Source organism: Callorhinchus milii, unplaced genomic scaffold, assembly GCF_018977255.1.
Source record: "Callorhinchus milii isolate IMCB2004 unplaced genomic scaffold, IMCB_Cmil_1.0 Scaffold5, whole genome shotgun sequence".
NCBI lineage: Eukaryota > Metazoa > Chordata > Chondrichthyes > Chimaeriformes > Callorhinchidae > Callorhinchus > Callorhinchus milii.
Window position 1 is genome coordinate 4,932,552 of NW_024704746.1, and position 25,323 is coordinate 4,957,874.

Genomic DNA, 25,323 nt, shown 5'->3' on the forward strand with positions numbered 1-25,323 from the left:
GCCAATTGCGCACAGCAATGTCCCACAAACAGTCGTAGATTGAAAATGACCAATTTATTATTGTTTTTGGTTTTGGAGGATTATTATTAGGCTCTGTGTGGAGTAAGGAAACTTGCCCAAGGTTTCGCCCTCTGCCTGGGATTGAACTCAGGTCTCTCACTTGCAAAGCGAGTGCTCTAACCACTGAGCTACAGGACTCCACCTCGCACTCTCTCTCTCTCTCCCCCTGGAGGGACGTATACTGTTTACCTAATTCTGGAGAGTATTTGGCGCAGGTTGGCAAAAGCCAAGGCTTGGGGACCCCAGAGTGTGGCTCACGAAGCTGAGGCCACTCGGTCTGTCACTGATTGAGTGCTAATCGCCATCTAGTGAAGGAATCGGAAAACTACAACAGCGATTGCTGGCCGGTCTGAAGTTTCTCACACTGTACAAAAATAAGCCGTATCAGTTGGGACCAAAACATTTAATGCCATTTACATGAAGCACGAGTCAGGAGCAAACTCACATAAATTGAATCAGCCGACTTAATACGAGTTTCACGATGTTAAAGTTTGCCTTTTGTGATGTGGTGTCAGGATAAGATCTTGTTTCTCGGCTTGTTTCAAAGTGTTTACGCGGTCCTTCATCGGAGCAGCTGGCAAGTGCGCTCACGGCGATCCGAGTTACGAGAGGATTAGCATCAGGATGCAGGATTATTTCGGAACGAGAAATAGTTATGACTCAGCCATTTATACCACTTGTAAAATACTACTAGTGCAACGAAATCTCAGTGGCTTTTTTTGAGAAAATGACTGTGTGTCAAGTGCAAATACACTTTATGCAATTATACAATTCATCACAAGATGATTTATGCAAGTTTTACTGTACTATAATTTCACATTGTCAGGCTGCGCACAGCACTTCAGAGGTAGCCATTGTCAGGTTTCAATGTTTCAATTGGATTGTGATTGTTGGGTCACTTTTGCTGTCAGTATAGAGTGTAGTACAGTCTAGTGCTGTCAGTGTGTGTTACTCTCGGTATAGAGTGTGTGTGTTACTGTCAGTATAGAGAATGTGTGTGTGTTACTGTGTGTGTAGAGAGCGCAGAGTTGTTACAGTCTTGTAAAGCCCCTGTCAGGGTCTCTAACATCCTGGCTGGTGTGTTGTGTTAAGCTGCTGTCTGGGTGAGGTGCCTGGAGTGTAGAAGTCAGGGTTTGTCTCTGCTTCTCTGAGGAATTTCTTCCTTGATCGGGTAAAATGTACATTAACCTTGTGCCGAGCCAGCCCCAATCACTGAGCAACGGAATTCAGCCACCAGGTCACCGGGTGGTAGGGTCACCGGGTGGTAGGGTCACCGGGTGGTAGGGTCACCGGGTATGGGTTGTTTAGCAGGCGGCTGGCCCGGGGTGTGGAGACAGCGTTCTGTTTGAAATGAAAACACACAGATACAGATTAGACCAGGGGGATAGCCTTCACCAGGTTACTGAGGATCTGCCAGTTTGATCTCATTCCCCCATCCACCCAGGGCCACCCAGTGTGGGGCCGCCCAGTGCGGGGTCAATAAAAGAGTTCCGGTGCCTGGCCTCAACCCCAAGATTGCCCCCTCAGTCCCCCTGTGTGTGTTACCTGATTAGAGAGATTGTGACTCAGGGTGAGGATGTGAGGAGTTTGGGACAGACACAAGGAAGAAAGGGCTCAATGGCAAGAGGAGAGGAAAGGACGGTCAGTGCAAACCTTGTAATCGCTGTGGAAGATATAATTATCCTCCCTTACAATGTCAAACCAGCTCAAAACTCTACATTCCCTACAGAGTGAAGTGACTGTGTGCTTTGTAGGCAAACACAGCAGCCAGTTTGCCCATAGCAGTGTCACAAAAAGCCATGGAGTGAGTGACCAATTTTATCTGGGTGATTGTTGGCCAGGACATCAGGAGAGAGAAACTCCCTTCTGTTTTCCAATAGCGACACGGCATCTTTTAACGTCCACCTGACCAGACGGGGCCTCGGTTTAATGTCTCATTTGAAGGACAGCCTCTGACAATGCAGCACTGGCCCCAGCACTGCACTGGAGCATCAACTTCGACTGTGAGCTCAAAGTCACGATGTGGGGCCTGAATCTGTAACCTCCTGACTCAGACGCGAGAGTGCAAGTGACTGAGCTAGGATAAGTTTGTGGCCAATGGACTTGACTGAGAGTAAATTAAGTCTGAACCTGTGAGAACTGTGAGGGGTTGTAGAAGGGAACAGCCTCATCCTCTGGACACGGGATCACATTCTGCTCCTGAAAACAAAACAATCATTCACCTCACACCATAATAATCCTTGTAATTCACACAGCACTTTTTCACGTTGAGAGGACGTCGCAAAGTGCCTCACGAGATTTTCTGTGAATTGGACTGATTGTGTTTTGTGGGTGAACATGGCAGCCAGTTTGCGCACTGCAATGCTCCACAAACAGTTGTGGAATGAGTGACCAATTTTATTTGGCCAGGACACAATTGTTAACTCTAGCGTCTTAACTCTCCGGAATTAGGTAAGCAGGATGCATTCCTTCCAGGGAGAGAGTGCACATGCCATTCCAAACACAGGAATTTCCATGTGCCTGTGGTGAACATGGAACTCTCAGTCTGGTATGGAGACTATGAAATCTAGCGATGGGTTTCCACGTGGTTCAGACACCCGGCTAATCAACATGGTGGGTTTCTGCATGTTCAGACACCCGGCTAATCACGTGAATGGGTTTCCATGTATGTCAGTGCCGATGGGTATCTTGACGGACATATTAATTGAATGTGACTGGTGTTCACAGAAACACTGACCCCATTCTCCTCACGATGCTTTGCCGGCTTTGATCTGAACCATCCGAACCAGCCAGAGAACCTCCCGCCCTGGAGAAGAAACAAGAGAGTCAGCCGGTTCTGCGAGGGCCACAGCACAAATCCGCACAGCAACTCCATCCACAGGCACCTCACTGACAATAATCAGAGTCGAGTAGGGTAAGGGCTCGAGCGCTCATCTCACAAGCGAGAGGACCTGGGTTCAAATTTTAGGACCCTTAGGCAAGTTTCCTTACTCCACATGCCTCTGTTTACCTAGCAGTAAGTAGGAACCCGGTTGTTAGTCAATCGGTTGATCACTTTCTGGGGCAATACAAAGAATGTGCTCACTCAACCCACACAGCAGCCAAGTTGCTTACAGCGAATTCCCACAAAAATCCATGGAGTGAGCGACCAATTTTATCTGGGGGGGGGGGAAAGGCACCAGGAGAGAGAAACTCTCTTCTCTTTTCCAATAGTGCCATTTAAAGTCCACCTGAACAGGCACAGTCAGGATCTTGATTTAACATGGCATCTTCTACAATGCAGCACTCCTCCAGGACTGTGCTGGAGCGGTAGCCTAGAATGTGAGCTCAAAGTCCCCAGATATGGGGCTTGAACCCACAATCTCCTGACTGAGAAGCAAGAGTGTGAAGCAGCGCAATATAAGCTCTCCTACATGAATTTCCTGTTTCTCACCTTCCTCTCCACCTCATTGCTCGCTCCTCCTGTTCTCTCCTGGCCTGGCTGCCCTCCCCTGGTCTGGTTTGCAGCCGTCCTGTCATCTGTCCCTGGCTGATGGTGGTCCCAGGTCACGTCTTCCTCCATAGAGATAGAAGACACCTCAGATGTGGTCCTAATTCGGGGTTGTAGAATGTGCTGTAGATACAATATAATATATTAATATAATAATAACCCTGCATTTGATATAGCACCTTATGTTGTCGAGATATCCCAAAGCGCTTCACAGAATATACTGTAAAGTGGAATGACTGTGTATTTGGTGGACGAAATGCGGCAGCCAATTGCACACAGCAGTGTCCCATAAACAGTCGTGGATTGAGTGACCAAATTTTTTTTATTATTACACTGGGAAAGCAAATTTACTAACAACGGGTTCCTAATTACTGCTAGTTAAACAGAGACTCTTTTTGAAAATGGGGAAGGATGGGGAAAGGCGGAGATTGCGGGAGGGAGTTCCAGAGTCTTGGGGAGTAGTAGCTGCCAATGATGGAGCGAAGGAGACGAGGGACAAGTAGGAGGTCAGAGCTAGCTGAGCCAAAGCGGCAGGTGGTGGCATGGGAAACACAGCACCTTATCACGTCATTGAGACGTCTCAAAGCGCTTCACTGCATTTACTGCAAGGTGCGGTGACTGTGGGTTTCGTAGGTAAACATGGCCAATTTGTACACAATGATGTTCCACAACACCCATGAAGTGAGTGACAAATTATATTGGGGGGATTGTTGGCCAAAACACCAAGAGAGAGAAACTCCCTTCTCATTGTTAATGGGTGAGGGAAGAAAATACCAGTACAGGTTATTGACCTCCGAGCATTACCTCAACTAAGGCCAACCTAAACCAGAGCTTTACTGGTGTGGTTCCCAGGCTGTGTGGCTGAGTATCACAGTCTCACTCACTGAGCCTCAGACACACCAGCGCAAATCCAAACCCAAACCATCCCAGGGAGTGAGATAATGTCAGTATTCAGGCCACACAGTGACTGATCTGCCTCCAGCACACATCAACTCTGCTCCATACGTTCACAAACCTCAATGGCTTTTCAGCTATCCTAATGTCATTCAGTAATTTATAGCCCCCTCACCCCCACCAACCCCTCCCCCCCACACACACACCTCCCCACTGATGTACACAAACAGCTGCTCACCATTCCCTCTGCCAAACTTGGGGCATAATGCTGACCGGACTCTGCACCGTCTCCCCTCATGGTCACCAAAGGCAATGGCTCCACACCAGCATCTGCCCTACCTAGCACAGTGGGAGAGAGAGAGAGAGAATGTGGGTGTGAGAGAAATTTGAGAGAGAGTGATGAGAGTGAATGAGAGTGTGAGTGACAGAGATTTGAGAGAGAGATTGAGAAAGTGCTGGAGAGTGTCAGAGCGCGAATGAGTGTCAGAATGTGTGAGTGTGAGAGGGAGTGTCAGAGAGAGTGAGTGTGAGAGAGCGAGTGAGTGTCAAGAGTGTGTGTGAGAGAAAGTGAATACACGGCATGTGGTTACAGAAGCCGCTCACCCAGGTTAACAAGAGAATAGAGTTAAGTAAGTCAGGGAGACAGTCACGGTTGCAGCCTGTCAGTAGGTAAAGGAGTGTACACCACAGGGCATTGCTGATGACAGGACTCATTGGCAGGACTTGGAAGGGCAGTCAATCACTGGCGTCAGGGAATCCTCCCACTCAACATGAACAACAAATTATATTTGTATAGTGCCTTTCATGTCGGGAGAACGTCTCAAGGCGCTGGACAGTCAGGGAGTTGGACTGAAGCTGGAGCTTGATTTGGCGTTAGCACGTCACAGAGTTAGGAAGGAGCAAGACCATGGAGGGCTTTGAAGGCGAGGACAAGTATTTTGAACTCTATCCTCTTAGGATAGGGAGCCAGTGGCGCCGGGCAAGGGTAGGATGTTAGAGTCACGGAGCGGGATAGGACACAAGGTGCAGAGTTCTGGATGATCTGCAGCTTGGGTGGGAAGACTTGGGAAGGCCGACAAGCAGGGAGTTGGTGGAGTCAAGCCTAGCTAATGCATGGATGAAATCACTTCATGGGCTGGATGCGGCCTGTGGGCCACCAGTTGGACCACCATGCTCTGTATAACAACAACAAAATTACATATTTCACGTTGGATAGACGTCCCAAAGCGCTGAACAGTCAGGTGTCGGGGCCCGAGCATGGAGGAGGGATGGTATAGGGGTGAGGGAAGGCAGAGAGGTGGGAGGGAGACCAAAGGCACGGTCGAAGAGAAGGGTCTTAAGACTGGTTTTGAAGGAGGCAAGGGAGGAAGCGAGACGAAGGGACCATGGGATGGAGTTCCAGAGTGTGGGGGCGGAGAGGCTGAAAGCCCGGCCACCGATGGTAGGGCAGGTCGAGCGGGAGATATGGAGCAGGCCGGAGCCTGAAGAACGGAGGGAGCGGGCAGGTTGGTAGGGAGTCAGCAGGTCAGAGAGGTAGGAGGGGGCAAGGCCATGGATGGCTTTAAAGGACGAGGATCTTGAATATATAAAATATATTTACATATAAAATACAAATAATAAATATGTAAACTGTATTGATTCTCAGCTGAGGCTGGAGTAACACATACCATTGCCTCTCTCCTGAGGAGGAGGACCAAGCTGGGATCTCGGGTTCAGCTCCATGTTGCTTGTCAATGTTGACTGCTGGCCCCAGGTACCATTACATCCACTGGGGGGCATCAGGGTCTGTGCTGGTGCTGTGTGAGGGACGGGCAACCCGTTAGCACTGATGGCAGAAGGTTGATACTGCTGCTGCTGTTCAGGACTTGGCTCAGGGACCTGCCCACTGTCAGGGCCACCAGGTGCCAACGGCTGGGACCTGGCTGTTGGAAGATGTTCCTCAGGTTGCTCCTCGGGCCCTGAGGGTGGACAATGGAGGAACGAAGGGAAAGCGGAGTCACTCAGGTCATCGTTGGCAACAATATGATGAATCTTGCTGTAAATACTGGGAGCAGGGAGGAGAAGGAGGAGCTTGGCACAGGGAATGTAAACCGATGAGAATAGTGAACAAAAGGGTTGGTGAGCGTGAGAGAAAGCTTGCAGTGACCAAGCCTCACAGTGTGAGGGAGCGGGAAGAACATCAGTACAGAAGTGCGTGTCTGTGTGTGCGTGCGTGTGCGCGTGTGTGTACATGTGTTAACATAAATCAGGAAAACCGCACCTGTATAGTGTGCAGACCTCATTTCTTGGTTGTCCGTTGCCCAGTTAACTGTCTGGGCGTGCTCGTGACCGTCCCAGACGCCGTGTGTCTGTGGATAAAACACAGGCACATTCTGACCCCTGTGTGCGGAACTGCTGGTCATTGTTTCTCTTTTCACTGGTAATGGGTAGGGTGGTCCTAGCTGGACAAGTGTCAGGAAAACTTGCCAGACAGTGCTCTCAATGGTAATCGACGTGGTTTTAGCTGATTAGACACCAGCGGTTACCCCAACACACGCTCTGGAGTCCCCAAGCCTTGGCTCTTGCCAACCTGCGTCTAATACTTTCCGGAATTAAGTAAGCAGGATGGATCCCTCCAGGAAGAGAGTGCGCACTCCATTCCAACAATCCATCTCTGGGATTTCCATGTGGAGATGGGATGCATGGAGTTCTCAGCTTGGTTTGGAGGCTCTCAAGCATGTTGATGGATTTCCGTATGTGTCAGACACCCGTAAAAATCACCTGCAGACATCAGGAAGTGTTTCTTTACCCAGAGGAGGTGCCTGTATTTTCTTACCATCTGCTTGCTGTGCAAGATTCGCAGTTGTTTCAACCAATCCGGTTCCGAAATATACCCCTGCCCTTGATCGGCCAATCGTTCCGGGTCAAAGAACGCGAGTCTGTCCGCCATCTATAAACCATGGGATTGGACAATAAGTCAGGAATTTCCACATGTAGGTGGGACGCATGGAAATCTCAGTTTGGTTTGGATACTTTGGTTTCCGCATGTGTCAGACGCCTCACCTTGATCACCTGGCCTGTCAGCACTGTGCAGTGAGCCTCACACTGCTGTACCAGGGCTCGCCCAATTGCCTCACAGTATTGGAAGGCTTGGGCAGGCAGACCATAATCAGCCAGTCGGCACGCGTACACAAACTTAAAGACCTGAAGAGGAAGAAATAATATTGAGATGTATACATCAGGTGGTTAACTAATGTCAAAGTTAAGTAGCTCAACAAAGCATCGACCTTAACATAAATGAGTGGCTTTCCCCCCCAGTATTACTGTAATTGTTCCTACTGTCAGTCTGGCGCAGTGGTAGCACTCTCTCCTCTTCATCTCGCTCCCTCCCTTCCCATTTTCAGGTCTCTGCTGAAGACCTTTCTTTTCAACCGCGCCTTTGGTCACCTTCCTCCCCCTCCCCCCGGCTCGGTCCCAGGATCCGTTACTGTAAAGCGCTCTGAGACACCATCCAGCGTGGAGGGCGCTATATAAATCCGAGTTGTTGTTGTTGTTGAAGAAGGTCATGGGTTTAAGCTCCATGTTGGGACTTTCAACCACATGGTCTAAGCTGGTACCCCAATGTAGTGCTGGGGGTGTATTTCATTGTCAGAGGTGCTCTCATTCAGATAGATCCCACGGCACTATTGGAAAAGAGAAGGGAGTTTCTCTCTGCCGGTGTTCTGGCCAACAATCCCCCAAACAAAATTGGCCATTCACTCCATGGCTGTTTGCGGGACATTGCTGTGCGCAAACTGGCTGCTGCGTTTCACCCACAAAATACACAGTCAATCTACGTTTCAGTATATTCTGTAAAGTGCATTGAGACGTCGCAATGAAATGATAAATCGCTATACCAAATGGAAGGATTATTATTATTATATGGGATAAAGGGGACTGAAAGAGTTTGCTCTGTCAAAGAACAGCTCTCTCACAATGGGCCCAATGGACTGCTTGTATGCTGTGAATGTCTATGATTTCTATGAAGGAGGCCACACATTCATAGGAGAGGTTCAGAACGTTCTTCCCTTTACTCCTGCTGCCTTACTGTCTGTAAATGTGATGTTACTGACCTGGGAGTGTAGACGGACAGTGTAGATGGAGATTTACTCTTTCTCTAGCCTGTGCTGCAGCTGACCTGGGAGCACTGAGGGAATGATTTACCTGGAAGTTGGAAATGATGTAGTGAGGTTGGTGAAGCCGCTGGGAATACTCGTACACTTCAGTACACTGAATAGCTGTGTTCGTGGCAAACTGAGGAAATGGTAAACTGGTGAGAGGAAGAATAAAGGCAATATCAGTATCAAGGACCAGAGAATATGGATATAATAATAATCTTTGCATTTGAAACAGTGCACTTTCACATCTCAAAGGTTTCACAGGTTATAGTGTAAAGCATAGTGTAAACTATACATTTTGTGGGCGAAACACGGCAGCCAGTTGCACAAAGCAATGTCTCACGATCAACCATAGAGTGAGCAACCAATTTTATTTGGGGGGTTGTTGACCACGACACAGTGAGAGACAAAACAAGAGAGAGAGAGAGAGAGCTGGGAGTGGGAGCTGAGGTGGAACGGAGGAGAAAAATGACTGAAATTGTGGAGTTAAAGGTAGTTCTTGAGATGGACATTAAATGAGGAGAGGAAGGGAAATAATATGGAGCTAAGAGCAGTTTGAAGTCTACCTCTCAATCTAATTGTGAACCACCTCAGTCATCCCTAATATATAGGACAGAGCCAGGGCAGTCAGAGAGCTGAAAAGTGTTGGAGTTCATTAGGCATGTAGCGGTTTACAGAACGTGTCTAATCAAGGCAAGTTTATCTCCAGATATTCTACCCATCCCGGACCCCTGAAGTATTGTGTCAGCCTGGCTCAGTCATTGGGGACAGGGAATCCTCACATTCAGTTCCTGTTAACACTACAAGCCAAAGCCTTAACGGTAGGGGTAGTGGCTGAGAGGACTGCCACTGACGGTGGAGTTCAGGGGATGAAGGACAAGCTGGAGGCCACAGCCAGTCGAGTGGAGGCAATGGGTAGTGGAATTCCTTGTCAATATACTGATGGTTAAGAAGCTCTCACCTGTGGTTGCTGCCCAGCAGCACTAACTTGCTGGTCTTTACTGAGCAGTGGCCGAAGCTGACCTGGGCCATCAGATAGCACACATGAGCTGCCTCAAGCAAACCTCTCCCAGCTAGAAGACAGAGGACATGGTCAGAACCCACAGCCTCTCCACTGACCAGGAACTGAGAGTGTGAGGACAGCACTGAGTCACACAGCCCCACGGCTCCGGTGGGTCCTACTCAGTCCTGAGTCACTGATCTCATCTGGGGACAAGAGACCTCAGTGCGTGCATGCGTGCGTGTGTGTGAAGTGCAGAAGGGACGGGATTATTAACCCCCGGAAAGCGATCCGCCAATCAACTAACAACCAGGTTCCTCCTTAAACATGTGCGTGGAGTAAGGAAACTTGCCCAAGGTTTCCCTAATTCCCTGCCTGAGAATTGAACCTAGATGTCTCAATGACGTGATAAGGCGCTATATCCAATTAGAATTTACCTTTTTGCTGGACTGTGTACCTAATAAACACATTCAGGACATAATAAAGATGAGATTCCGGAATTCAGCACTGAGGCTTTGTCGAGATATCTCAAAGTACTTCAATGAATATACTGTAGATATTGGATTGTGGATTGGCTGTGTATTTTGTGGGCAAAACACAGACAATTGCACACAGCAGTGTCTCACAAACAGTCGTGGATTGAGTGACTCTTCCCACTCAGCTCAAAGCCAAAGCCCTAACGGGTAGGGTGGTCCAGGCTGGACAAGCAGCAGGAAAGCTTGCCAGACAGCGATATCAATGGCAAACTATGCGGTTTTAGCTGGTTAGACTCCAGCAGTTACCCCACTCCACATTCTAGGGTCTCCAGGCCTTGGCTCTTGCCAATTTCTGCCTAATACTTTCCGGAATTAGGTAAGCAGGATGCGTCCCTCCAGGAAGAGGGTATGCAATCCATTCCAACAATCTATCTCTAAAATTTGTGGGTGGGATGCATGGAAATCTCAGCTTGGTTTGGATACTCTTAAGCCTAGTGATGGGTTTCTGCATGTGTCAGACACATGGCCGACCAAACAAACCCCACAGCAAAACAATCTCCTACGAAAGTCATGATAGTGAATGTGTCCAACCCCGATACATACCCAGGGTGTCACCCATGGTAACCATGACTTTCTTGTTGAACTCATTGTTGTTGGTCTGGTTGGACAGGATGGTGGCCAGGTGTGGTCTCCAGTCACCCCAATTCACATCTCCACAGCTCTGACACACAAAAGAGACAATAGGTAATGTTAACCTCCAGAAAGTGAGAGACTCAAGCTGTGGGCATTGAGAAGACCCATGGTGAAGAACAACTTGGAGCCCCGTTTTGTAATGGTTAGTGCACTCGCCTTGCAAGCGAGGTTCCATTCCCAGCTTCTCTCCCATTTCCAGTCACTGAGGCTCCAATGCCCCAATGACTCATTAATTAAGGCTTCTAGTCAGTGAGGAGAGGACAGAAGGGCTGTGGCCATGAAGTTACTGAGCTCAGACAGGCTGAGATTATCCTTGTAGCCGCTGGAGAGGAAATTCAGCCAGTTAAAGGGACTCACTGTATGAACCACATTGGAGACGATAAAGAGCTTTATGTAATAAGAGACTTGATGTACTAAATGAGGGGCCAGGGTGAGATTCAATCTGAGCTCATTGTATGGAGGCGATAATCACACACATGATCATTAATAATAATCCTTGCATTTCGTATCAGGTTTCACGTGAGGAGGGCATTAAGAAGACCCATAGCTGTTTGTGGGACACTGTGGTGCGCAATGGGCTGGCACGTTTCGCCCACAAAATACATGTCAACTCACTTTACAATATATCCTGTGAAGTGCTTTGAGATGTCTCAGCAATGTAATAAGGTGCTATGTCAAATGTAAGGATTATTATTATCATCTCCTGGTCATCTTCATTGTCAGATCATCCTCCATCCTTGCTTCACACCCGCTGATATCTTTCTCTCTTAATAGAGGCTGCTGTAGTGACTGCTCCTCTAAACGTTCCTCTCCTGTGGCTTGCAGGCTCTTAATCTGCCCCTCCTCATTTATCATTTACATAAGAACTCCTCTGAGTTCCGTGTCTTACCGTAGCAGATGCCGGTAACCTGCCAGACAGCAGCTGGAACAGAGTCTGCAAGGGATCGTTGTGGGGTAAGCTGCTCGTAAACCTGAGAGTCAACAAAATCAGCAACAGTCAGTGAGGGTCATGGGATTGGGAGTGTTCACAGGATCAAGCGTTCCACAAGGTGGAGAACATTTAAATGGTCGGGAGCATTATGGGGTGAGGAGCTTATTCTTCCAGATGGTTGTCAGAACATGGAATGCATATCAGGGGTGAGTGTGGGAACAGAAACAATTAGTAATAGTATTATTAAATAATAATACAATTAAAGTTACGTAAATCGTATCAGTCATGACCATAATATTTACGCGAACTCTGAGTTACAGGAAAACTGTAGATTAATAATATATAATAATTCTTGCATTTAATATAGCGCCTTATCAAGTTGTTGAAATGTCTCAAAGTGCTTCACTGAATATACTGTAAAGTGAATTGACTGTGTATTTTATGGGTGAAACGCGGCACTGTTCCATAGTCATGGATTGAGAGACCAAATTATTTATTTCCCCAGAGGATCGAATTCAAGATCCTCATCCTCACCTACAAGGCCATTCACGGCCTTGCTCCCTCCTACCTCTCTGACCTACTATCCCCCTACCTACCTGCCCGTACCCTCCTCGCTCCCTCCCTTCCCTCCCCTCACCCTGACCATTTCCCCCTGCTCGGGTCCCGACCCAACTGTCCAGTGCCTTGGGACGTCCTCCCGACATGAAAGGCGCTCTATAAATGGAATCTTGTTGTTGTTGTTGTTGTTGTTATTTGTTTACTTTTGAAGGGATTATACCCCGATGGAAAAGCGATCCACCAATCGGCTAACAACCGGTTTCCTGCTTAGCGCTAGGTAAACAGAGGACAGTGGAGTAAGGAATCTTGCCTAAGGTTCTCCCTGCCGGAATTGAACCGGGGTCCTCTCGCTTGTGAAACAAGTGCTCTAACTACTACACTATAGGACTCCACGATGAAGTTGTATAAAATTTGATTAATCAATAATTTGCCCTGCGCATGCGTAATTCAATGCAGCCGGTTATTGCACATGCAGTGACAGGTCAAGATTACATTTCCCATGACTTAGTGGGTCTTGACATGTCACACCTTGTGCACTTACCAGCAATTGTTGGAATCGCATTGAAACAAGTTTTACTCTAATTCTAGCATTTGATACACCTTTCACGTCAGGAGAATGTCTGAAAGAGCTTCACTGCAAAGTGGAATGACTTGTGATTTTTCTAGGCATTTAAAAGGAAATGAGACAGGCACATGCGGAGAGGGGATGAGAGGAGCGGGGAGAGCAGAGATTGGAAATCAGATCGATAGAGGAGGGAGCACGGATAGTGGAGTGTAGGAGGTTCTGTGGTTCAACACAGGAGACGGAACAGCCAATATAACAACAACAGCGCCTTTCAGGTCAGTAGACTTCCCAATGCGCTGGACTGTGAAAGACTTGCACCCGAGCTGGGGGTTGGGATCAGGAGCGGTTTGGAGGGCAGGGAGGATAGGGTAGGAGGGTAGGAGGTAGGAGGGTGACCTAAGGTATGGTCGAAGGAGATGGGTCTTGACTGAGGCAAGGGAGGGGACGAGGAGAATGGTATGTGGGATGAAGTTTCAAAGGGTGGAGTCAAAAAGGCTGAAGGCCCGACCATCGATGACCAGCGAGTCGGGTGGGGGACATGGAGCAGGCCAGAGCCCACTGAGTAGAGGGAGCGGACAGGTCGGTATGGAGTGAGCAAGTCACAGAAGTAGGGAGGAGTAAGGCTGTGGAATAAAGAGGAGAATGTGAGTGAGGTTAAGGTGGCTACTGACCTGGACATGACGCTGCTGTACGCCCGCTGGTCCATTTTACTGGCGAGAAACAGAGCGTGACCCCACAGACCACTCTTGATTGCAGATTCCAGGGCTTCCTAGACCACAGAAATGTATCAATAATAATAATCCATACAGTTGTACAGAGTCTTTCACGTCAGCAGCACATCTCACAATGCTTCACAGGACATATACTGTAAAGTTCACCCGATTGTGTAATTTGTGGGTGAAACGCGGCAGCCAGGTACACACAGCAGTGTCCCACAAACAGCCATGGAATGAGTGACCAAATTTATTTGGGGGATTGTTGGCCAGGACATCGGGAGAGAGACACTCCCTTCTCTTTTCCAATAGTGTACAGGATCTTTAACGTCCACCTGAACAGGCACAGACAGGACCTTGGTTTGATGTCTCATCTGAAGGACGGTATCTCTGACAATGAGGCACATCCCCAGCACCGTAATGGGGTGTCAGCCTGGACTGTGAGCTCAAAGTCCTGACGTGGGGCTCAAACACAGAATCTTCTGCCTCAGAGGCCAGACAGAGTTCCAACTTGACCAAATACAAACACACTGTTTAACATTAACTTTGATAACTGTAATAAAGGAGATAAGTAAGCTCCACATCACATATCACCTTGTCCTCAGGGTCACAGAGCAAAGGCACTTCACACACCAAATTCCTCATTGTTTTAGCTTTTAAGACCATGGTCTAAATTTAAGCTGGTGCAGAATTTTGGAAAACTTAATTTGTTAGCCAGTTTTCTGCTGTTCTCCAAAAAGAAACCAGCTTCCAAATTGAAGTTCAATTTAAAGTCAATTCACTTCACAGTATTATTTTGTGAAGCACTTTGAGATGTCTCGAAGACACGATAAGGTGCTATATCAAATGCAAGAATTATTATTTATTATTAATTATTAATTGTTTTTTGGTCAGCTGGGCATCTGGCACACCTATCACTGTGCTTAAGTGTTCTCCAAACCATAGACATGCCCAGCACAGAAGGCCAGACTGAGACTCCATGTATATAATTATTATAATACTGCTAATAATAATAAGTGTCGCAGCTTGTTCTGGAGAGGTGTAAACTCGATGGGCCAAATGGCCGCCCTCTGTACTGTTATCCCCTCCCTGTGTGTTTATTTTTCTTGCAATTAATTTTTATTTTCTGGTATAGATGAGTCGAGTGTAACAATGTCTGACACCAGTAACTTCCTCCTCACTGACTCCATCCATGTTATAGAAGATGTGACACCAAACATTGTGATGGATCATTATCTGCCATGAAAATGATGGCTTTCACACACGCTCTGGACGTCTAAACACAGTTACACATTCGTACTGAATACAATTAAGTACTTATAAATACAATGATCATCATTCTTCCACATATTTCAGGTGTTGGTCAAGTGCACTGCAGGGAAAACATGGTGGGGGGGTGGGGGTTACAGGACTTTGTGGACACCCTGTAGATATCTCTGCTCCCCCCACCTCCTGGCTGCAATCAAACATACCGACTCCTCTGCCTTCTTTCTCTTACCCTTTTCCTCCCGAAGAGCAACAGGTTTGTGAAGGTCTGGAGTGCTCTCGCTGGGCACGCTTGGCTCGGGATCTCTCCGGTCAGCAGGTCCAGCATTCCATTGCCCAGAGGCACCGGCTTCTCGCCCAGCACAGTTACCAGCCTCTCGCCCTCACCCAGGGATGCCCACCCGCTCTGGACTTGCCATGATGACCTGCCGTCCTGCAGCAGGAACTCAGCCACCTCGCTGCCTACAACACACTGAGGGGAGATCAGCTTCAACACACAGGTCCTGGCAGCCAGACCCAGCGAGCATCTTGTATTCATACCGACTTGCATTTATACAGGACAGTTTATACAGACGTTTTGACACGTCTCAACGACACGATAAGGCGCTATATCAAATGCAAGGATTATTATTTGTACGCAAGTCGTATCAGTCGGGACCATAACATTTTATATGTGACTTATACAAAGTCAGAGTTACAGGCAAACTGTGGAAGTCGTAGTAAATCTGATTTAATCGACAATCTACACTGCGCGTGCGGTTTTAATGCAGCCGGTAAGTGCACAAGTGGATACGGGTCAAGACTAATTTCCCGTGAGTCAATGGGTCGCCACATGTACACTTACCGGCAAGCGTTGGAATGATGTTGAATCTCGGGAAGGGAAGTTCTTCTGCGCACGCGTCAACGGATGAACACTACGTTTCCCGTGACTCAGTGCTGTCAGACGGTAAGTGCGCAAGAGTCAATGGGTCAGGACGTCATTTCCCATGATTGAAGGCCTGCGGTAAGTGCAGGGAGTAATGGAGAGTAGGGGAGCAGCGTTTACGAGTTAGATTTCATTGCACCAGTGATATTAATCCTAAGTGGTTTTGATAGGAAACTGAACGGGACTCAGATGAATGTATGACTTAGGCGATTATATGATTAATAAAGGTAAGACTTGTGCGAGTCTTACTGTAGTCACTGACGCTCACCCCATTGTGCCTGCACAGAAAGGCCAGTAGATCCCAGATACAGGCAGCAGACCGGCGATCCAGCAGGCTGGCACTCTGCCCACACTCCTCCGCTCTCCGCTGGCAAAACATCATCACCTCCACCTTGGGTAGCTGCGCCCTGTGAGGAGAGCAGCTCCCGTCACGCGGCCTCTCACTGCCAAAGCCCCACCGTGCCCCTCACCTCTGCCCAGCGCTGGCCACACACACCTGTACCTGGGCAACACCCACCCAACCCATGCCCACTGGCCCCCAAACTGTGTTCAGTGCTACTCGCGCTCGCGCCTGGTGCACCCCGCCTGTGTGTAATGGCGACCCTCCTTGTTCCCACCATGCCCCCAAGACTCAACAACGCCCAGCATCCTCCCCCCACCTGCCCACGCCTAGTGCCCCTCCCCCACACCACAGCCCCGCTGGGTATTCCCCAGTCTCCAGCTGTTCAGCCAGTGACTGTGAGCAGCTATTACCTCACTAGAGGCCCAGGAAAAGCTCTCATCTCCTCCTGCTCCTGTGTGCCGTGCAGGATGACCTGTAGGAACGATAGTGAGTGTCAGAGTGTCCGCTGGCTGCATACAGGCCTGAGGCCAGCACAGCCCAGCTCAGGTAACAGAGTGTACTCCAGGGCACTGCTGATGACAGTGCATCCAACCCGGATCATCAGCAGGACTTAGAAGGACAGACCAGTCATTGGGGGCAAGGAGTCATTCCACTCAGCTCCTGTTAATGTTGCAAGCCAAAGCCCTAACGGGTAAGGTGGTCCTAGATGGATAAGTACAGGAAAGCTTACCAGACAGCGATATCAATGGCAAGCTATGTGGTTTTAGTTGGTTAGTAACAGTACAGACCGGGGTGAAGCTGCGACGGCTTGGGGGGGCTGTGCCTGTGGTTAGGTTAGGGAGAGACACTGGGGGCTGCGGCTGTGTTATGGAGAAACTGACACTCACTCACCTCCAGGCTGTGCAGCTCCACCAAGGCTGGCTCTCCATCGGAAGGCAGGGTGGGGCAGACTTGCACGATGTGACCTCCCGGGCTGAACGACGCCCTGACATGGGGAACGTTGTACTTCAGCGGAGTGACTGGCCTTCGGGTAGTAGAGATCACTGCACACAGGGAATCAGTCAGTAAGACAGCGAGACAGAGAGGTACACCAACACCCAGCTAACACTGCCACACATCTGTCTGCACCAACACCCAGCAATGACACACGTCTGTCCACACTAACGCCCCTTCCCCTTACAAACACCCAGTCACTATAATTTAACAGTAAATCCCTGTGAAGTGCTTTGGGATGGTTTGCTGACTGATAAGGCACTGTATAAAATGTAAGGGTTATTACCATTAGGATGATGAAAAAATGGCCAACTTCCAGGTCGCCAGATCTCTCTCTGCCTGCACACAAGAAGTGATGTCGGTGGTGATCTGATGACCTGGAAGTCAGCCATGTGAACATGAGAGGCGTCCAGCTGCACGCACACGGGGTAAAGGAGGTCCACGTGGCTCCGGTGTTATAACCAAGTCAACGCTATAACAAGGCATGTAATAACTATATTAAAAAGTGGAGTCCTGTAGCTTAGTGGTTAGAGCACTTGCCTCTCAAGTAAGAGGACCCGGGTTCGATTCCCGGGCAGGGCGAAACCTGAGGCAGGTTTCCTTACTCCACACTCCTCTATTTATCTAGCACTAAGTAGGAACCTGGTTGTTAGTTGATTGGGGGATTGCTTTCCAAGGTAATAATCCCTCCAAAATAAATAATAATAATAAATTAGTCACTCAATCCATAGCTGTTTGTGGGCACTGCAGTGTGCAATTGGCTGCCACGTTCCGCGCACAAAATATACAGTCAATTCACTTTATTCTGTAAAGTGCTTTGAGACGTCTCGAAGACGTGATAAGGCGCTGTATCAAATGCAAGGATTATTATTATTAAAAAAGAGCTTTCTCCAAATAGATTTCCCTTAAACCAGCCCTGAACCAGCAGAGAGCCCCGACTGAATCCCCTGTGAGTTCAGTGGATCGCTAACGGATTGTGTGTTACCTGCTGGGGCCGAGCTCCAGTCCTGGGGCACAGGTGAGCTGTCAAACCCAACACAGCCCTGCATGTACTGGCTCAGCTCATAACTGCTGGAAGTCAGCCCCGACTCCTGCATCTCTGCCAGGCTCCTGACCTCCAGGCCAGACTTCACCGTCTGAAAGGGAAACAGCATCAGTCCCCATTCCACAGGAACAGTAGGAGGCCATTCAGCTCCTCAAGACTGTTCTGCCATTCTACTACATCAGGTTGGTCCAATTGGCAGCCCACGGGTCGATTTCTTCTGCCCTCTCCCTCCCTCCATTTCATCTGGACCACCCGGTCCTTCTATAACCTGTTTCTAGAAGGAAGACACAAAACATTTGCTTTTCGGACGTTTCTCAAATAGGCATCCGGCCCTCAGCAGCTACAAGATTGGCTCACTCTGTACTAGATCATGGCTGATCTGTACCTCAACTCCATTTACCCACCCTTGCCCCATATCCCTTGATACCTTGACCTTACAAACATCTATCCACCTCAGTCTTGAACATTTAAATCGATACAGCATCCACAGCCTTTTTGATGGGGGAAAGTTTCAGATTTCCACTACTCTTTCCACTACCTGATTTCACTCCTAAATGGCCTCGCTCTAATTTTAAGATGATGCCCCCTTGTTCTGGATTCCCCCACCAGAGGAAATAATTTCTCTGTATCTACCCTATTGAAACTCTTTATTATTTTAAACACCCCTCAACCTTGCAAACTCAAGGAAATGTAGAATAAAAAAGCCTCTCTCATTGCATTTGGTTTACACCCCATGTTCACGACAAAGACACAGCACAGGACAGCCCTGTAAGGGAAAGAGATTCATATCTAGAACGGCTGGCGCTGTGCGAGGGTAATGGGTGGGGTGGGTGTTGTGGAAGGAGGAGATCAAATGGGCCAAAGGGTCTCCTTCACCCAAACCCATCTTGTGATTGGGAGAGACATGGAGGTGAATCAGGAAATGGTTCGATGATCGAGGGGTTAACAGCGTCAATACCTCTCCATGGGCATCTCCACGATGGTTGTCGTAGCGATCTGCGTGGTCAGGTCGGTGGTTATCATAGCGATCTGAGTGGTCAGGCAGCCAGTCATCATAACCTTGGACGTAACCAGCTTCCTGGGTCCCCCTGGATTCAGGGGGATGGTGATCACGGTGTGTGGAGAACGAGAGAAAGATGGAGGCAGAGACAGAGAGAAAACAGACACAGACACAGCAAGGATAGACAGGGGGAGCGAGAGAGACAGACGGAGAGACTCAGAGAGAGACAGACAGAGTGAGAGACAGACAGAGTGAGAGACAGACACAGAGTGAGAGACAGACACAGAGTGAGAGACAGACAGAGAGTGGGAGACAGACAGAGACAAAGGGAAAGAGTCAGAGAGAGACAGACAAGAGAACAAGAGAGAAACCACACGTTAGTATTTGTCTGATTGCTGAAGATTTGCCGTATTTGGAATCATCAATTTGCAACAGATCCACATCTCACACAGGAAGTTCCCCATCACTGTTTCAGGGAGATGGTCCTCACAGAGATCACCATTAAGAGTCTTCCCTTCTTCCTACACTCTACAGGACTCCTCATCAAATAATAATTGGGTCATTCAATCCACAATAGTTTGAGGGACACTGCTGTCCGCAATTGACTACTGCGTTTCGCCCACAAAATACACAGTCAATTCACTTTACAGCATAACTTGTGAAGGACTTTGAGACATCTCGAAGACTTTATCAGGCGCTATATCAAATGCAAGAATTATTATTATTATCTCCCTCGCTCTTCCCTTCCTCCTAAACTCTACAGGACTCACCACCCTCCCTCTCCCCGGACCCAAGAGTTGGCCATGTTGTGTGTGTGGGAAGGCCGCTGGTGTGTGTGGGAAGGGTGAGTGAGGCGCTCAGTATGAAGAAGGCTGTATTTACCTGTGCCAGACGTCTCTCGGAGCATCGTGTGCCCAGTGAGGGTGGTATCCAATGGGGGGGTAACGAGGGAGCTCACTGGGCTCTGCCCTCGGCCCCCGGTGCTGACCTCCCGCATACTCACTCCAACGGTCACCATCTACAGAGACAAACACCCATTATTATAATAATAATAATCCTTCCATTTAATATAGCACCTGATCAGGTTGCTGAGACGTCTCAAAGCGCTTCACAGAATATATTGTAAAGTGAATTGACTGTATATTTGTGGGCAAAACACAGCAGCCAATTGCTCACTGCAGTGTCCCACAAACAGTTGTCGATTGAGTGACATTTTTTTAAGGGATTATTACTCCGGGAAAGCGATCCACTAATTGACTAATAATCGGGTTCCTGCTTACTGCTAGGTAAACAGAGGCGTGTGGAGTAAGGAAACTTGGCTAAGGTTTCGCCCTGGCCGGGAAGCAAACTCGGGTCCTCTCGTTTGCGAGGTGAGCGGACTAACCACTACACTATGGAACTCCACAATTACCCTAAACATTATCACCGATAGCTTCACAGCAAATACATTCAGAATAATTACATAACTATATTAACGGCAATAATCCTTACATTTATTATAGCGCCTTATCACATCATTAGGTTGTCTCAAAGTGCTTTATAGGTATACTGTCAAATGTAGTGACTGTGTATTTTGTAGGTGAACAATTTGCGCACAGAAATATCCCATATACACACATATGGAGTGAGTGACCAACTTTATTTGGGGGATTGTTGGCCAGGACACTGGGAGAAAGATATTCTCTTCTCTTTTAGAATAGTGCCCTGGGATCTTTAACATCCACCTGAAAAGGCAGACGGGACCTCGGTTTAAAGTCTCATCTGAAGAACAGCACCTCTAACAATGCAGGGCTCCCCCAGCACTATGCTGGAGCGTCAGGCTGGACTGTGAGCTCAAAGTCCCTGACGTGGGGCTTAAACCCTCAACCTTCTGGTCCAGAGGTGAGAGCGCAGCCAACTAATCCAAGCAGCCACCCATTAACACACGTTATCATTGAGACGTCCACAGAAAAAGAGTTTATTTTAATTTAATGGTATTCCAGCGCATTGTGACACATAATCACTTCCCAGTTGAGTGTCAATAAACATCAGCATGGTGTTGGACCCAATGGCCTGTTACCCTGCAGTATCCCTAGATAACTCTGTATAAATCCCTGACGTGTCCAGCACTTGGGACGTCCTCCCGACATGAAAGGCGCTGTACAAATATAATTTGTTGTTGTTGTGACTCACCCTGGTAAGGGTGCTGGTGTCTTTGGTAACCCTGGTAATAGCCCCCGTAATCTCCACCATAATGTCCATAGTCTCCATATGCTCCTCGGTGTCCGTGTCCGTAGCCAGAATCATAATAGTACGAGCTTTCATAATCTGCTCTAAAATATTACAATGGTTGTGAGGGTAGAGGAAGAGGAAGATAGCGCTAGAGAAAGAGGAAGAATAGATTTCCCATTAAAATCTCACGTTATGAGTTGCTGCAGTAAATATCGCCCCCCCCCCGACCACCCCCACCCACCCTCGCTGCTGAGAGCCAGGGGCAGTGGGTCAGGCTTACCTTGAGTGAAGGCTATGGGGAGGTCTGTGAGGGGAAGGGGCTGAGCTGGGCTGTGGTGTCAGGGGGCTGGGTTTGGGGAGGCCTGCCCTGGACCTGGGCCTGTAGTGCCCGTCAGGCCTGTACTGCGGCCCCTCAGGCAGACGTTCTTCACAACTATAGCCAGCATCAGTAGGTCCCCTGGGGTAGCTCACTCTGCACTCGGGAGCAGCCCGGTACCCCGTCCTGGAGCTCATTTGAGGCGTTGACTGTGTTCGGGATCTCTGTCCAGTGCCCGGCCACTCTGGCAGGAGCACAAAGTCAGTCAAATACACATTCCCATCCACTCCAACCCCCTCTCATCCACTCCAACCCCCTCCCATCACTCTATTTCCACTACTTGTCCAGCTAGGACCACCCTCCCGGTTGGGGATTTGGATTGCAGGATTAATGGAAGCTGAGTGGGAGGATTCCCTGCCGCAAGTGACTGATCTGCCCCTCCAATAATAATAATAATAATAATAATCCTTGCATTTGATATAGCGCTTTTCACGTCGGGAGGACGTCCCAAAGCACTTCACAGACTATACTGTAAAGTGAATTGACTGTATATTTGTGGGCAAATGCGGCAGCCAATTGCGCACAGCAATGTCCCACAAACAATCGTAGATTGAAAATGACCAATTTATTATTGTTTTGTTTTTTTGGAGGTGAGCCAGGCTGGGCTGTGCTGTCATCAGCAGCGCCCTGGAATACTTTAGACCGGCCTGGCTCAAGAACTGGACTAGAGATCGTCACAGAGGGTTGGCTTGTATTTGACATGGAGCCAGTTCAGCTTCAAGGAGACTCCACTTGCCTCCTCCCCACCCACCCACATCCCCCAGGAGGATAGTCCCATCCTAAACCCACCTCCCATACCCCCCATTGTATAGAATCCCAATGACCGAATCCCATTTAGTCCATTTGTAAAACATTCCAATGGTTCGGGCGTTTCCCACTTGCTACTATTGTCCCAAATCCTGTCCTCCCCAGCTCCTCATCAATGTGAGCCTGAGCAGGCTGAGAGCTCACTGCCCTGATTCCCGTCTGGGCTCCCTCTATATTGTCCATCCACACTCCCAAGTGAGCCACAGCACGGGTTAAAGACAATTCAGTTTTCGACAACAACAACTTGCACTTATATAGCGCCCTCCATGCAGGGTAGTGGCTCAGAGTGCTTAACAGTGGCAGAGCCTAACTCCGAGCCGAATGGGGGTGGGAGATGGCGTAAGCACGGTCCAAAAGGAAGGTTTTCAGGCGGGACTTGAAAACGGGAGAGAGGGGGCAAGATGGAGGGATTGAGGGAGAGTGTTCCAGAGTTTCTGGCGTAGTGGCTGAAAGTGTGATCTCTGATGGTGTGGGCGGAGGGTGTGAGGGATGAGCAGGAGGCTGGTGCCAGTCGAGTGGAGGCGCTGGGTGGTGGATTGGGAAATGAGGAGATTGAAGAGGTAGGGATGGGCTGGAGAGTGAAGGGATTTGAACATGAGTTTACAATTTATTATAATTTATTATAATTTATACAGCACCTTTCACATTGGGAGGATGTTACAAAGCGCTGCTGGGATTGGGAGCTGAGGGGGTTGGGAGAAGATGAAAGACAATCCAGAGTATGTTCAGAGGAGGTAATAATAATAATAGTCCTTGCATTTGATATAGCGCTTTCCACGTTTTCTCGACGTCTCAAAGCGCTTCACAGAATATAATGTAAAGTGAATTGACTGTATATTTGTGGGCGAAACGCGGCAGCCAATTACTCAGTGCAGTGCCCACAAACAGTCGTTGATTGAAAATGACCAATTTATTATTGTTTTGTTTTGGAGGGATTATTATTAGGTGTGTGGAGTAAGGAAACTTGCCCAAGGTTTCGCCCTCTGCCTAGAATTGAACCCAGGTGTCTCGCTTGTAAGGCGAGGGCTCTAACCACTGAGCTACAGGACTCTCAAGACGGACCTTGACCGAGATGACTGTGGGAATGGAGTTCCCTTTGTGCTGTTTTACCAAATAATCCCCGCACACTAACCTTAACCTCTGTCACCAGCCAGTCGACTGTCGGTCAGAGAAATACTGACAATCGTGCTAATTACAGCCACATTTCCAATGGTGTGACGCGACCATTGTAAATAATCCTTACGTTTGATACAGCGCCTTCCTTATCAGGCAGGTTTCTGAAAGCGTCTCCCTGGATTTACTGTCGCGTCTGTGTTTAAACGTACAGTAAGCGCTCTCCGTCTCTCCTGGGTCAGCCTGGTTTGTGTTTGTGAAGCCTGGTGTGTGCACAGAGCGAGGCTGAGCTTTGCCCTCTGTGTGGAGGTTACTGTGATAAGGATGGCCAGTGTAAGGATCGCTTTCCGTGTCTCCAGTCAGCCCAGGAGAGACGTGTATCCTGCTTCTCTCCGCCCCTCCTCCCACCGACGTGAATCTCAGGACCCGGCTAGAGATCCTGGAGCCGTGCGCTCTAGCTGCTCTACACTTTGCCAAAGTGCAGTTGCCACAACACCGCCAGGAGATAGCCACAACCAGCCCGGCACACTGAGCCCATCTCTCCCCCAGCCGCTGGGACAAAGTGCAAAACAACCAGAGTTTATAAGGGATCACCCGGGCTGTTTACAGTGAGTGCAACCCTGGAATAAAGTCTGCCAGGCCTTGTTTCTCTTTCTCTGAAATTTGTTTTCAACTGAAAGAACACCCAAAGCAATCCTCCAGCACTTTACATTTTCAAACAATACTAATAATAATAATCCTTGCCTGTGATATAGTACCTCATCACATCGTTGAGACCTCTAAAAGCGGCAGCCATTTGTGCACAGCAATGTCCCACAAACAATATGGATTGAGTGACCACGTTTTTTTGGAAGGATTATTACCCCGAGAAAACGATCCACCAATCGACTAACAACCGGGTTCCTACTTACATGTGGAGTAAGGAAACTTGTTATTTAACTTAAAGCAAATTGGGAAGCTTCAGTCAATCAGAGGTTTATTTTACACCTCTGTGACCTATGCTAAACCTATTTGTGTATTCCCTCCTTTGATTTATACGGAAAACTTGAGTAAGCACGGTTAAGTAAACTCAACAGAATTTTATTGTAACTTTGATGAAATCCACAACCCTCGGCAGTAAATCTTCAGCAACACGATAAATATAAACAAACCCAACTATGAGATAACAAACATTCATCACATTTAAACTGTACATCCTAGCAGTGAATTGTAATGAAGTTAATGTAAAGTGCACGAAGAACCAACCTCTGACTATGACTCATCAAATAGTCAGAGCACGTACCTTTTGTTATAATAATAATAATAATCCTTGCATTTGATATAGTGCTTTTCATGTCTTCTAGACATCTCAAAACACTTCACAGAATATACTGTAAATTGACTATATTTGTGGGCGAAACTCGGCAGCCAATTGCGTACAGCAGTGTTATCAGGTAGAAAAAAGGGACTCCGAGCACATGGCTTTCGTTCTTTTATGGATATTGTGCCCCTCTCCAAATTAAGGTACCCAGTGTTAATTGGCTTATGGTACAATCAAAATCATCATTTAAGTGACCCAATAGGGAAACAGAACACCTTCCTATCCACTTATGTAAATTATAGTCAGTTGCCCCGCCAAATTTTTGCAATCAACACTAGTCAGACTTGATCATAGAATCATAGAATCATACAGCACAGAAAGAGGCCATTCAGCCCATCGTATCTGCGCCGGCTCCTAAAAGAGCAATC

At 48.2% G+C, this 25,323-nt stretch overlaps 1 protein-coding gene and 1 non-coding gene across 2 annotated transcripts; one reads left to right on the forward strand and one right to left on the reverse strand.

Moving 5' to 3' along the window:
• Window positions 1-452: 452 nt before the first annotated feature.
• Window positions 453-24,136, reverse strand: sec16b (SEC16 homolog B, endoplasmic reticulum export factor). The gene is made up of 24 exons (XM_007903017.2): window positions 23,726-24,136; window positions 21,580-21,859; window positions 21,261-21,400; window positions 19,971-20,106; window positions 19,047-19,176; window positions 18,029-18,179; window positions 16,942-17,093; window positions 16,461-16,522; window positions 15,976-16,114; window positions 15,015-15,254; window positions 13,475-13,572; window positions 11,639-11,720; window positions 10,660-10,777; window positions 9,542-9,653; window positions 8,627-8,732; window positions 7,487-7,627; window positions 7,260-7,373; window positions 6,705-6,792; window positions 6,112-6,402; window positions 4,683-4,783; window positions 3,494-3,673; window positions 2,798-2,866; window positions 2,191-2,259; window positions 453-1,401 (listed from the first exon to the last, which is right to left on the reverse strand). Exons 2-24 carry the CDS (start codon window positions 21,810-21,812, stop codon window positions 1,315-1,317), a joined length of 3,039 nt encoding a protein of 1,012 aa, XP_007901208.2. The 5' UTR covers window positions 21,813-21,859; window positions 23,726-24,136; the 3' UTR covers window positions 453-1,314.
• Window positions 17,553-17,626, forward strand: trnae-cuc. The gene has a single exon. It is a non-coding gene; the product is annotated as a tRNA-Glu (tRNA).
• Window positions 24,137-25,323: the final 1,187 nt, after the last annotated feature.